This window comes from Erythrolamprus reginae, chromosome 6, assembly GCF_031021105.1.
Source record: "Erythrolamprus reginae isolate rEryReg1 chromosome 6, rEryReg1.hap1, whole genome shotgun sequence".
In the NCBI taxonomy this organism is placed as follows: domain Eukaryota; kingdom Metazoa; phylum Chordata; class Lepidosauria; order Squamata; family Dipsadidae; genus Erythrolamprus; species Erythrolamprus reginae.
In genome coordinates, this window is record NC_091955.1 from 39,405,707 (window position 1) to 39,420,349 (window position 14,643).

Below are 14,643 nucleotides of genomic sequence, written 5' to 3' on the forward strand. Positions count from 1 at the left end.
CCTGCTCTAGAGGGCTCAGTTTTAAAATGGAGGCAGAGACAGATTCACTTGATAAAATTTTTATTAGTTACAATAACCAGAAACAACTAAAAACTGTGACCCTGGGCCATAAACACGGCCGGGTGGATTTTGGACTCTCCACGCAGCGCATTGAGAAGACTGTTCAGGTAGGTGCACCGGCTCTTCTCCAATGCGCTGCTTAGGAGTGTCCAATGTGGGATATACCCAAGCTATGAAGATAGGGAGGGAGGAGGCCTGGCCAGGGGAGCAGAGGGAGCGCAAATGCGCTGAAGTATCCACCTGCTAAAGGCTGCTTCTGCAGAGGCAAAGGCATTGAGACGGTAATGTCTAATGAACGTTGTTGGAGACGACCACGTGGCTGCACGACAAATGTCCTCCACTGACACCTGTGTATTCAAAGCGGCGGAGGTATAATGCGCTGTAATTCCTTGTGAAACCTGCTGGGACCAGCTATGCAAGATTGTATCCAACGTCCAATGGTTTGGGAGGAGACCTTTTGTCCCTGAGTGGCAGGAAGAAAGGAGACAAACAAAGCTTCAGATTTTCTAATTGATTGTGTCCTACAAACATACAATTTGAGGGCTCGCCGGACATCTAGTTTGTGCCAGTGGTGTTCTAGAGGGTGAGCGGCTTGGGTGCAGAAATCCGGGAGTACGACCTCTTGGGAACGGTGGAAGGGCGTGTTGATCATTGGTAGGAACGCTGGGTCCAGTTGTAAAACCACTCTATCTTGATGGAATATGCATAAATCCTGATGTACGGAAAAGGCTGAAAGCTCCCACACCCTTCTGGCTGAGATAATTGCTACGAGAAAGGCAGTTTTAAGTGAGAGATTGCGGAGTGGAACCGAGCGCATTGGTTCAAATGGCAGGCCAGTTAATGCCTGAAGGACCAGTGGAAGGTCCCAGGTAGGGTATCTGTGCACCACCTGCGGTCTCATGTTTGCAGCGCCGCGGAGGAAGTCTCAAATGCAGGGGTGGTGATACAGGGACCTCAGGTTGTCCAGGCGAAGTACTGTGGACAATGCTGCTACATGCCGGCGAAGGATGTTGGGTGCTAGCCCTTTGTCAAGCCCTGCCTGGAGAAATGCTAGGCTTTGTTCAAGCGATTCTTGCAGCGGGTCCAGGTTCTTGGAAGTGCAGAAGGTGTAGTACGCTGACCAGGTAGAGTTGTAAATACTGGTCGTTGAAGACCGCTGGGCTGCCTGGATAGTACCTATTATGTTGTCAGGCAGAGAGAGTGATCTCAATTGACACCCCTCAAGTGCCAGATGGTAAGGTGCCACCATTGAGGGTCTGGGTGGTGAACTGACCCTTGTGTGAGGGATATCTGGCTGTCCAGAATCCGCCATGGTCTGGAGACCGATAGATCTTGTAGGTCTGCAAACCAAGGATGACGTGGCCAGTGTGGTGCTACCAGTAGCAGCTCCACTCTCTCTGCCAGAAGCTTGCTCACTACCCTTGGAATGAGTGTGGTCGGGGAGGAAGTATAAAGAAGCCCTTCCAGCCAAGGAGAGCGTAGGGTATTGATACTCTCCACTCCTGTTCACGGGAAGTGTGAGAAGAAGCTGGGAAGCTGTGCATTGTCTTGGGTGGCAAAAAGGTCCACTTGTGGTGTGCCGAAACATAGACAGATGTCCTGGAATATGTTCGGGTCCAAACGACATTCCACTGGGTCCAATGTTGCCTGGCTCAACCAATCTGCTTGTGTGTTCAGAGTTCCTGCTATGTGCTCCGCCCTCAAGGACTGTAGGTGTTGTTCCGCTCAGGATATCAGTGTCTCTGCTTCCTTCATGAGGCACCATGATTTTGGGGCCTCCTTGATGGTTTATGTGAGCCCGGGTAGCCACATTGTCTGTGAGGATGAGGACTGGACGACCTGCCACGCGGGGGAGGAACTGGCGCAGAGCCAGCGATACCACCCTCAGCTCCAAGACATTAATGCTGTTGTTGGCAAGCTGTTCCAGTTCCAGCTGCCCTGGGCTATTTGGTGGGCTGTGTGTGCCTCCCAACCTGATAGGCTCACGTCGGTTGTCACAGTGACGCACATTTTTTCCTTGAAGCAGGTGCCCTGATGGATAGTTGATGTTGTCCACCACTGAAGGGAGTGGCGGACCTTGGGTGGTAATTGAACCAACTTGTTGATGTGGCTGGTTTTTTTCTTCTGAAATGGCAGGAGGAACAACTGCAGCTGACGTGTGTGGAGTCTCATCCAGGGGACCACGTCGATACCTGATACGAACATGCCCAGCAGCCTGGATAGTAGGGCCTGCAGTACTTTGTGATTGTGTCGTGCCGCTTGTACTGTCTCCAGTAAGGAGGATTGACAATCTGGTGACAGGAAGACGTGGCAACTGACCGTATCTATGATTGTGTCGAGATGACGAAGTGATGTTGTGGGTGTTAGGTGACTCTTTGCAAGATTTATTGAGAAACCATGGGCTTGCATGGACTGGATGGTGTATAATAGGTTAACCTGTGCTTGTTTGGGGGACCTGGAGAGAATAATGATGTCGTCCAAGTATGCCTGGAGCCTTATGGACTGGAGACGTAAGTCCACCATTATGACATCTAGCAACTTGGTAAAGGTCCTTGGTGCGGAAGATAGCCCGAAGGGCATGGCTCGGTATTGAAAGTGAGCACCCTCCAGGTAGAAGCGTAGGTATCTCCTGTGATCCTGGTAGATCCGTACATGTAGATATGCCTCCTAGATATGCCTCCTGCAGATCTATGGAGGTCAGGAGATCATGCTGACGGATGGATTTGAGAAACTGCATCTTGAACCTGCGGTACTTTACATAAGTGTTTAGTTGCTTGAGGTTGAGGATTAGTCGATGGCCCCCTGAGGTCTTGGGCACTAGGAAAATGTGCAAATAGAATCCCCATCCCTCCTGGTCTGGGGGTACTGGTTCGATGACTGCAATGTCCAACAGGTGTTGGACTTCTTGTTGGAGTAGATCTTGCTCCACTCTGTTGGCGTGGGTGAGACATCTGAAAAAACGGTTGTGTGGGGGGGGCAAGGAATTCTAGACGTAGTCCCGATCGGATGGTGTTTATGGCCCAGCAATCTGAAGATGTTGCTTCCCATTGCACGAGGAAATCTTGAAGTTTGCCTCCAATGGGAGCGTCTGCGAATGAGTCATTTGGATTTTCGAAAATTCCTGGAGGGTTGATCTTTAAATGAGTGTTTAGGTTGGGTGTATTGTCGGTACCCCCTGTGTTCCTGTTTGAGAAAGGCAATCTGTCCTGTCAATAGAAACCTTGGCCATAGGTTCTCTGAGTTTGCGCAAAGGAGGAGGCTGAAGTGGAGTCATGTCGAAATGTCTGTCTGCAAAAATATGGTGCTGGTCTCCTATCAGCATGCCTATAAGCCGTGGGGAGAACCTTGTGTTTATCTTTGTCTTCAATCAAAACCGAGTCCAATGATTCGCCAAATAGTTTTGTCCCACTGAAGGGGGCTGCCGCAACTCACCATTTAGATCTTAAATCCGTGTGCCAGCTTCTGAGCCAGAGGAGGCAGCGTGAGGACATAGTGGCCACCATAGAATGCGCCGCAAACTTAGCTGAGTTCAGTGTTGCGTCCGCGGAAAACTCTGCTGAATCGAGAAGCTTGATTAAGTCCTGACAAAGTCTAGCATCTTCTGGGCCCAGTCTGGATTGCATTTCCTTGAGCCAGATGATGGACGTTTGGTTAAAAAAGGAAGCTGCATGGGCGGCTCGCAAGGCCCAGGCCGCTGATTTGATGTGATTTGCGGATGAGAGTCTCCGCTTTGCAGTCATCGGGCTTCAGACCTTCCATGTCTGCTGGGACCAAGGCATTAGAAATAAGGTTGGCAACCGGTTGGTCAACAGGTGGAAACTGTAGCAGTCCTTCAATGTCAGGGCTAAACCCATAGAACTTTTTCTCGATGGAAGAAGGGCCTGGGGCGCTGTAGGATGTTCCCACGGGTGTTTAATATTATCAATGAAGATTGATGACGAGGGGATGAAGTCAGATTCCTATTCTGGTTCAGTAAAGAGTCCCGCAGTTGGGTCCGGCCCTACTGACGGTTCGGTAGGCTTGGTAGTGGTTCCCAGCCTAGCTGTCATCTTTGCTTTATGCAAAAGGGTTTTGAACAGCGCAGGTTTAAATAAACTGGTAAAGACAGGTTGGTCAGCAAATGTCTCTTCATCCTCTGAGAACTTGTCCTCTGGCCCATTTCCCTCATCATATGATGGGGGCTGAGCCCCCAGGGAGTCCTGATAGGGGTAGTGGGCAGTGGCCATGGGCCACACCTCCGGTTGCTGGCCCTTGGTAGGCATGGGAGGGCGCTGCTGAATGCCAGTGGTGATGCCCTGCGAGTATGCACTGGCAATCATGTCTTGCACCATTGGGGAGAGGTGATGCCAAGCATCAGGGCCCAAACGCAGGCCTGCAGCCGTAGGACGTTTCTACTTATGAACCTGGTCACGGAATGAATTAAGTTCGTAAGTAGATGTTTTGCCGGCGTGTCCCAACAACCGGTAATTACAGGGTAATTAGACCAAAAAGACACACACCACACGATAGAAGGAAAACCAAAAGTCTTTATCAACAGAAAAGCAGAAAAAACTCCCATTTTAAATGTCAAAGGGATTTTCTGGTACACACAAGGCACAGGTTAAATGCAATCCAATTTCTCACCCAGTAACTGGGAATTTGAGTCCAATTCCAAAGTCCAGAAAGGCCACACACAGTCTTGAACAGGGAAACAGCAAAACCACGATCTTGACGAAACTATGAATCAGATAAACTTCCACGAAGCTAAACCAACATGCTGCTCTTTTTATCTGTAGCATTAATTACAGCAGCCCAACCCAACCACAGGTGGCCTCACGTATCTCCTGTAATAATCCTTCAGTTGTTCTCTCCTATGCATCACTCTACGCATGCGTGGGTCTATCATAAGTTCTTGTTCAGAATCCAGGGGTGATAAGGATGATTGATCTCCTCCTGGGCTGTCTGCCAAACTCCCCTCTTCCCTCCCACTCACGCTTCCTTCATCAGAGGAGACTTCGTCAGGAGATTCTAAACAGGCCTGTGGCATGTGGATGTTTCCCCCACATCCACCTCCACATTCCTTGGGGCAGGAGCTGGGCCAGAGCCAACCACAACAGTAGAGGTACCACTTTATTGTTTAATTACATTATGTTTTTAACATCATGTTTGAAATATGGCATTATATACTTTTTAATTTAATAAAGAAAAGAAAACAATGGCTCTAAATTTTTTCTTGGTTTTACAAAGCATATTTAATTTCTTTTAGAATTAATAAATCAAAACAAAATAGGGTGAAAAATTTAAGCTTTTATATATCATATTCATAATCTTTACGTTATTTCTTGGAAATAAAATAATAAAAAGTTTTATAAATTACCTGTTTCCTTTGCACATGCTAACAGGAGATTTATTGAATAAATGGAAAGCAATGTCACTGAAATCAAAAGCAACCTATAAGAAAAAATAAGAAAAATACTTTTTGGCACTATAAAACTTGAGTAAACATGAACGTAAAGCAGTAAAATGAATATAACTTTAAGCCGTATTTAACAACTATTGTCCTCTCTCAAACCTTCCCTTTCTAGGGAAGGTTGTCGAGAAGGTGGTGTCACTCCAATGCCAGTGGTACTTGGATGAAGCTGTTTATCTGGGCCCTCAGCAGTCAGGGTTCAGGCCAGCTGAAACTGCTTTGGATGCACTGACGGATGATCTCTGGCGGGCCCAAGGTAGGAGTCATTCCTCAATCCTGGTGCTTCTTGACTTCTCAGTGGCTTTCAACACCATTGACCATGGTATCCTTCTGTACCGACTGGAGGGGTTGGGAGTGGGAGGCACCGTTTTACTGTAGTTACCTCCTACCTCTCTGGTCAGTCACAGTTGGTGTTAGCAAGGGGTCACTGGTCGACTCCTAGGTCACTCTTTTGCGGGGCTCCTCAGGGGTTGGTCCTCTCCCCCCTGCTGTTTAATATCTACATGAAATTGTTGGGTGAGATCATCTGATGAAATGATGTGTGTTATCATCAGTATACAGATGATACTTAGCTGTTCATCTCCACCCCATGTCAACTCAGTGAAGCAGCGGAAGTAATGTGACAGTGTCCGGAAGCTATTAGGATTTGGATGGGTGTTAACAGGCTCAGGCTAATCCCGATAAGACGGGGTGGTTAGAAGTTTTGCCTCCCAAGGACAATTCTATCTGTCCATCCATCATTCGGGGGGGGGGGAGACATTTGATCCCCTCAAAGTGTCTGCAACTTGGGCGTCCTCATCAACTCACAGCCTACTTTAGAACACCATCCAAACCCTAGACAATGCCGCCTGGTGGAGCCTAGAGGAAGAGCCTTCTCTGTGGTGGCCATGGCCCTATGGAATGAGCTCCCCCCCAAGATCTGTACTGCCCCCACACCTGCCCTGCCTTCCATAAAATTCTAAAGACCCACATCTGTCGGCAGGCTTGGGGCCACTAAAATTTTATTTTTTTAAGGTTTTTTTTGGGGGGGTGTCTAGATTTTTAATTAGTTAATTGGATTACATTGTATATTTTATATGTATTGTATATTTTATATGTTGTGAGCCGCCCCGAGTCCTCAGAGAGGGGTGGCATGGAAATCCAATTAATAAATATTAAAAAATAAATAAAATAAATAATATCTTGCCCCGGCCAATGAATGAATGTATGATGTATGAATATGTTTGTTTAAATTTTAAGTATGGGAAATTTTTTTTAGTATAAGATTTTAATTTTTTTTCTCTACCATAAAGTAAAAAATATATATAGTAGTAAAATATATAGTTATAAACAACAACAATGCTTAAAATCAATCATATATAAACTTTTCTTTTCTTATTAGTCCCTCAATGGAGGCTCTTATCTCTCATCTAAAAATTTCTGGTTTTGCCCCGTGTAATGTTTTGAGTGTCTATGCGACGTTTCGGTGAAATCACATTCACCATCTTCAGGTGAAAATATATATATATATATATATATATATATATATATATATATATATATATATATATATATATATATATATGTAGATTGTTCTGAGTTCGGGTTTTGCCCTGTGTAATGTTTTGCATGTCTATGCGACGTTTCGGCGAAATCACATTCACCATCTTCAGGCTGTAGTTCCAATCTTTGTGTTGTTTTAAATGGAATATATATATATATATATTTGCAAAAACACAAAGATTGGAACTCCAGCCTGATGATGGTGAATGTGATTTCACCGAAACGTCGCATAGACATGCAAAACATTACACAGGGCAAAACCCGAACTCAGAACAATCTACATACATATACCCGTGAAAATTTACGAAAACAAATATATATATATATATATATTCGTAGATTTTCACGGGTACAGGTATGACGGTCTTGGTATATTCGGGTTTCTTCCCGTGTAGGATTTGGAAATTTCTGGCGACGTTTCGACGAGGTCTCACTCGTCATCTTCAGGCTGGTGTTTCTGTCCTTGTTCTAAGGCGAACACTGCGAGACCTGAGCTGCCTTCCTTCTATAAATACTGGTGGCTGGGTGTGGTTTGATGGCTCAGCAATTGCCTGCTGTGTAGAAACTTCCTGGTGAGTCAGTGGGGTAACAATTGGGGTCGTTGATGTAGCTGAGGTATGCTGATTAGTTAATGGTTGTAGATTAGGCGTGATATCCTGAGTAGTTGGAACTTGCAGGCTACTTGATTGTTTTACAATGTGTGTTCTGAGTCTGGTTTCTATGGCTGGGATACGTTTGAGGGCTGGTTTCCAGATGTCTGGTAAGCGAGAGGTATCATCCCGCTTGTTCATATTTTGGGGATGTTTTTCTATCTCGATGGCTTCCATGATTATTCTTTTGCTGTAGTGTTCTGTTTTGGAAATTAATTTGGTACTGTCAAAATCAATTTCATGTCCTGTAGTTTTGAAGTGTTGGAAAAGGGAGGAGGTTTTTTCTTTAATGCATTCTTATGTTCTGCAACACGTGCATTTACTCTCCTGTTCGTTTGTCCAATATATGTGGCTGGGCAGATTTTACACGGTATTTGATAAACTCCCTGGTTTTCTAGTTGGATATTGTCTTTCGGGTTTCTTAGGATGTTGTCTATTTTTTTATCTGTACCAAAGGCTGTCTTGATGTTGTGTTTGCAGAGAATTTTACTGATTTTATCTGTGGTGCCTTTGATGTAAGGGAAGAGGGCGATGCCATTGTCCTGTTCTGTGTCTTGGTTCTTGGGGGGTGTCTCTTTTTGGATTAAGTTGTTGATTGCCTCTCTTTGGAATCCATTGGAAATTAATACATTTGTGAGACTGTGTAATTCAGGTTCCAGGTGGTCTTTGTCAGCTAGGTGTTTGGTTCTGGAAATGAGGGTCTTGGCTACGGAATTGATCTGTGCGGGGTGGTGGTGGGATTTTGCATTCAAGTTGCAGTTGGTGTGTGTCTTCTTCTGGTAGACGGTGTGTCCTAGGGAGCCATCTGGTTTTTTGTAGATTAGGACATCCAGGAAGGGAAGTTTGTTGTTGGTTTCTATTTCCATGGTGAATTGTATTTTGGGGTGTAGGCTGTTGAGATGTGTGAGAAAGCTGTCCAGTTTTTCTTTCCCATGTGGCCAAATTATGAAGGTGTCATCTACATATCTAAGCCAGAGTTTGGGTTTGTATTCAGATTTGTCCAAGGCATTGGTTTCAAAATATTCCATGTACAAGTTTGCGATGTCGGGTGACAGGGGTGATCCCATGGGGGCTCCTTCTATCTGTTTGTATCTTTGTCCATTGTGGATGAAGTATGTATTCATCAGGCAGTGGTTGGTCAGATCTAAGATGTGCTTCAGGGGGTTGTATTTGTTTTGGATGGCTGTCAGGGCTTCTTTAATAGGCACTTGGGTGAAGAGAGATATGACATCGAAGCTTACGAGAAGGTCACTGGGTTGTAGGTTTTGTTCCTTTATGATTTCTATGAAGTGGAATGAGTTTTGTACATGAGACATGATGGATTCTGCATTGTTACCCCACTGACTCACCAGGAAGTTTCTACACAGCAGGCAATTGCTGAGCCATCAAACCACACCCAGCCACCAGTATTTATAAAAGGAAGGCAGCTCAGGTCTCGCAGTGTTCGCCTTAGAACAAGGACAGAAACACCAGCCTCAAGATGACGAGTGAGACCTCGTCGAAACGTCGCCAGAAATTTCCAAATCCTACACAGGAAGAAACCAGAATATACCAAGACCGTCATATATATATATATATATATACATACACACACACACACACACACACACTCAAGTCCGGGTGAGGGTATGGCTAGCTGATGAGGCCAAAATAAGGCCGAAATAGATCTATCCTAGTCTCCCTTAATTTTCAAATTTAGCAAAAAAACATGTGACACATACAGATAGAATTGTCGGCTATCAATAAAAATTAACTGCCTTGGAAATGGCCCAGGGTTGGGCCGAGAGGCAAAAAAAAGAGGAGCTGTGATGTTCCTTCAATACACCAGGGTGATTCGACACAAAAATATGTAACCCTTCCCTGGTGCAGAGCTGAAGGGATTGGATACTGCAGCCTAGAGGTTAATTCTCTGCCTTACAAGGCAAAGTTTGCAGGTTCAAGTCCCAGTGAGGGTATGGCTAGCTGATGAGGCCAAAATAAGGCCGAAATAGATCTATCCTAGTCTCCCTTAATTTTCAAATTCAGCAAAAAACATGTGACATATATTATATATATGTGTGTGTGTGTGTGTGTGTGTGTTATAAATGTTTTTAGCTGGAATTTTAAAATTAAGGGAGACTAGGATGGTCCCATTTTGGCCTTGTTCTGGCCTCATCAGCTAGCCATACCCTCACTGGGACTTGAACCTGCAAACATAAAACACACACACACACACACACACACACACATATATATATATATACCGTGTTTCCGTGTTTCTTTTTATCCCCAAAAGCCCCAGTATGTCTTACTTTCGGGGTATGTCTTATATTGGAAAAAAATTGAAAGGGTCGCGTTCCCAAAAGCGGCATCTCCCCAGAGTCCAGAAGGGCAGCCGCGGGACAGGAGCCTCGTGAGCCCTTTTCCAAGTTCAACCTCACGGCTCCAGGGCAGCCTCCTCAAGGGCGACAACCACCTTCGTTCTCCTCCTCTTCCTCCTCCTCCTCCTCCTCCATCACCGCCGCCACGCCACGCTGCTCACCCAGAGCGAGGGGAGGAGGATCTGAAGAGAGCGCCAATGGGAAGGAAGCGCCCCGACCTCGTCTCGGGCGACAAGGGGTGGAAAGGGGGGGTGTCCTTTCAAGGGCTCCGAGAGCCTGTCCCCTGCTTCTCCCCCAGGAGGGACTGTTATTTCCCTCAAAAGCCCCGTGGAAGCGAAGGCGACAAGCGGTTTTGAGGCTACCTCACTTATCTCGCACCCCCCCCAACACCATCACCACAGTCCCTTCTCTTCCCCTCTTCGAGACGCGGGCAAAGGATGGGTGGGGACTTTCCTACCTCTGGCCGGGCAGCTTCCCTTGCAGGGCCGTTTCTGAGGAGCCCGCCGGGTTTATAACAGTGGCAACCCGCGGCCGCCAAGGCAGGGCCCTCGCCAACCTCGACTGCCGTGGAGAGGCTGCGCCGTGACCCCTCGATGCCACCTCTTTCCTCCCTGCGGCTAACTTGGCTCCGCCGGCAAGTTTCACTGGCTCTCGAGGAGGCGAAAGCGAAGGCAGGAGCAGGTCGCTCGCTGCAGCAAGCCCCGCCGTCTCCGGCCGACAGCTCCCTCTAACGAGCCGAAGCTTAGCAGTCTGGCTTCGTCCCTCCGTCAGCCAAACTCACCGGCGGGCTGGGCCTCAGCAGGCCGCCTCCCTCACAGCTCCCCTCCCCGGTCCCGGAAGAAGGCAGCGAAAGCGCGCCCTTCTTCCCGCTTAAAAAAGGAAGGCAGCTAGATGAGAGGGAGGCGGCAATACCCCCGTGTTTCCCCGAAAGTAAGACATATGTCTTACTTTCGGGGTACGGCTTATATTAGCCGACCCCCCTGAAACCCCCGATACGTCTTACAATCGGGGGTGTCTTACTATCGGGGAAACACGGTATATATATATATAGCTATAAGATACAATATTGAAGATACAATATATCTTTAGTAAAAGAAACTATTCATAATATATCACCTATTTCATAAAGTTCTATATGTTTAAAATCTAAACAATAAGTAAGTTTTGTGTTATATCATTATATAGTGCTACCACCATTTCTCATCTATGCTATCTGGCGTGCAGAGATGCAGAGAACAAGTGTCAGGGAAGAAATATTAAGGGGAGGAACGGGTTAATTACTTAAGTGATTTATTTGTCACATCTGGGTGCCCGCGGAGAAGAAGGGCGGAGTTTTCAATGTTGTAAATCAATCGTGGACGTGCCACGATGCAGCTATGAAGTAAGCTAAGTCTTTTCTCTGTTATTTAACAGCTGTTTTTTATTGCTTTGGACTAATGCTGCCTAGCCATAAATCTTAAGATAAGGGAGGAGTGCTGGAGAAATGGTTTTGTGCTCTTATCGTGAAGAAATGAGATGAAAGAATTTGACTGCCTGTAATGCATTTTGAATACGGAGAGGAGAAATAAAGATGGAGTTTTTACTTATAAATCTCTGCATTCAAGTAAGCGTTATTTCCAATTAACCAAGCCCCCCCATCTCTCTCCATCTCTCTCACAGAGTGCGGCTCCTCCCAAGGGACGTAACAAGGAGGCAAGAACTGGCGGATTCCGAAGACGAATCCCTGTGGAGTGAGGAGGATTAACAATGTAGAATGTAGTTTTCAGGTCCACCCTCACCTATTGTAAAGTAACAGTTAGCAACAGTATCCATTTAGAGAAATAGCTTATTAAATGCTCAAAGACTGATCTCCAGGAATAAGTAGGGGAAAAAACGTAACGCCCCCAAAGGGAAGTTTTCAAATGCAGGAATGGGACCGGCAGATTGGACCTGAAAACTACATTCTACATTGAATATCCCCTCCCCAAGACGTTCTCCTGTCCTGGGGGAAAGATTGATCTCCAGGGATAACTCGCCCACCAGCCACCTCTCAGGCAGTTCGTGCTGGCGGTCTCCTCCTCTGGACAAGCCCACGCATGCCTCCCCTCCCCGCAGGACTCTTTCACTCAGACCCCCTCTTGCTCCCTGCCTTCCCACACCAGAACGACAAAGGCCACCTGAGCCAAACCCACCAGAGGTGAGCGGTGGAAGAGATGACAGCTCCACAAATCGTCCGCAGCGGCTTATTGCAGTAGTGGGTTCACACATACACACACACACCGACGAGCCTGCTCTCGCTTCCTTTGAAGGCTCAATTGTTGTTGCAAGCAGCTTTGGCAGGAGTTCCTCAGAGGAGTAGGGAAAAGAAGTGCAGGAAGGGCAGAAGGGGTGTGTGTGGGGTGTGTTTACTGAGGGAGGCCAAGCGATAGAGGGGCTTACTCTTTTTTTGCACCTTTGTGTTACCACCACCTTCCCGAGTCAAAACGGCCCCGCTTTCCGGTTTCTCCAACATGTCCACTCCGCTTTTTTTTCCTGCCCACTTTGGCCTTCCCGCCCAGTTCCCTTAATCTGGCCTTGGAAAGAAAGTGGGACTGGGTTGGTTAAGGAGTGGACGGGAGACCTCTCCGAGATTTACTCATTAAGGTTTGCTAAGAACTATTATAATTTACAACTATAGTATTAGGAATCTATATAATCTGTTAGAATAATTTTACTGTGTATATTTTTTAATTTAATAATTATAAACCAAACTAGTAGTTGGTGGCATTGATAGTGCTTGATATATATTACTTCTGTGTATTAAATTTTTGATTGATAGACATAAGAGTTCCAATTTACCATATTTAAAGTTTATTATAAATTAATTGTTTAGTGGAAGGCTTAATATAATCATTATTATTATTAAGATAATATAATCATTATTTTAGAATAGAGCAGTTAGAAAACAATCTAGTTTGTGCTAATTTAACTTTAGGTTTAAGGATTCATAGAATATACATTAAGGATTGTAATTCATTTTATATAATATACATTTTTAATAATTTACTTACCGTATATACTCGAGTATAAGCCGAGTTTTTCAGCCCAAAAAATGGGCTGAAAAACACAGCCTCGGCTTATACTCGGGTCATTGACAAAGTCACCACACGAGGGCGCCATTGCTTGAGCCAGAGCGAGGAGGCACCAGCTTTTGTCTCCTCTCGCACGCCGTAGTTCCTCTCCCTAGCTCAAGCAAAGGAGGCAGCCATTTGCTCCAACCGAGAGGGGAAAAAAGTAATGGTGAGTAACTATTCCTTGCTCTCTCTGCATTGCCTTTAGTCGGATTAAAAAGGCCCCCTGCTGTCAGATTCTCCTCCCCCTCCTTTGAAAGGATTTAAACTGTTTAAAAAATGGTATTTTGTGGTAGTTGCTGTCCTTGCTTGGATAGGATCTAATAATGTATTATGAGGCAGAGCTAGACAGGAATTCTTTTTCTATCTGTCTATCTTTCTATCTATCTATATTTCTATCTGTCTGTCTGTCTATCTATCTTTCTATCTATATCTATCTGTCTATCTATCTATCTATCTATCATCTATCTATCTATCTATCTGTATCTATTTCTATCTATCTATTTTTCTATCTTTCTATCTATCTATTTTTCTATCTATCTATTTTTCTTTCTATCTATCTATCTGTATCTATTTCTTTCTATCTATCTATCTATTTTTCTATCTGTCTGTCTGTCTATCTTTCTATCTATATCTATCTGTCTATCTATCTATCTATCTATCATCTATCTATCTATCTATCTATCTGTATCTATTTCTATCTATCTATTTTTCTATCTTTCTATCTATCTATTTTTCTATCTATTTTTATTTCTATCTATCTATCTATCTGTCTGTATCTATTTCTATCTATCTATCTATCTATCTATCTATCTATCTATTTTTCTATCTGTCTGTCTGTCTATCTATCTTTCTATCTATATCTATCTATCTATCTATATATCTGTATCTATTTCTATCTATCTATCTATCTATTTTTCTGTCTGTCTGTCTATCTATCTTTCTATCTCTATCTATCTATCTATCTATCTATCTATCTATCTATCTATCTATTTGGTTTTCTATGCTGATAACCTCACAGCAGCTAATGCTGAAGCTCTTCTTTGGATACACTTATTTATTTGTTTGTTTGTTTGTTTGTTTGTTTAATTGGATTTGTATGCAATCCTTCTCCAAGGACTCAGGGTGGCTCACAGTATATATAAAAACAGAACAATAATGTAAATCCAATTAATGATGAGAAGGAATCCAGTTTTGAAGGATTTTAACTCTTAGGTTTTAGCTTTGTTCCTGATCGAGCTACTTTTTTTACTTTTTAATTTATTGTTAATATTGTTAATTTGTTTACCCTCTTTTAAATTTACAGAGCTAGTTTACTGGTTTTCTTTAAAATAAATATTCTAAAACATGTCTCAATTAATGTAATTTTATTGTTTTCCATTTTTATAAGTTACCAGTAGCCACTGCATTTTCTAACCTCGGCTTATACTCGGGTCAATACGTTTTCCCAGTTTTTCTTTCTATCTATCAAAAATTTCTTTCTATCTGGCAAA

General features: G+C 44.5%; 1 protein-coding gene across 1 annotated transcript in view; it reads right to left on the bottom strand.

Moving 5' to 3' along the window:
• SLC38A1 (solute carrier family 38 member 1) overlaps nucleotides 1-14,643 on the bottom strand; it is a 108,355-nt gene that overhangs the window by 91,480 nt on the left and 2,232 nt on the right. Inside the window, exon 2 of the mRNA XM_070754945.1 lies at nucleotides 5,417-5,490. Within this exon, the coding sequence (XP_070611046.1) occupies nucleotides 5,417-5,490 (74 nt within the window). The remainder of the gene's footprint in view (nucleotides 1-5,416; nucleotides 5,491-14,643) is intronic.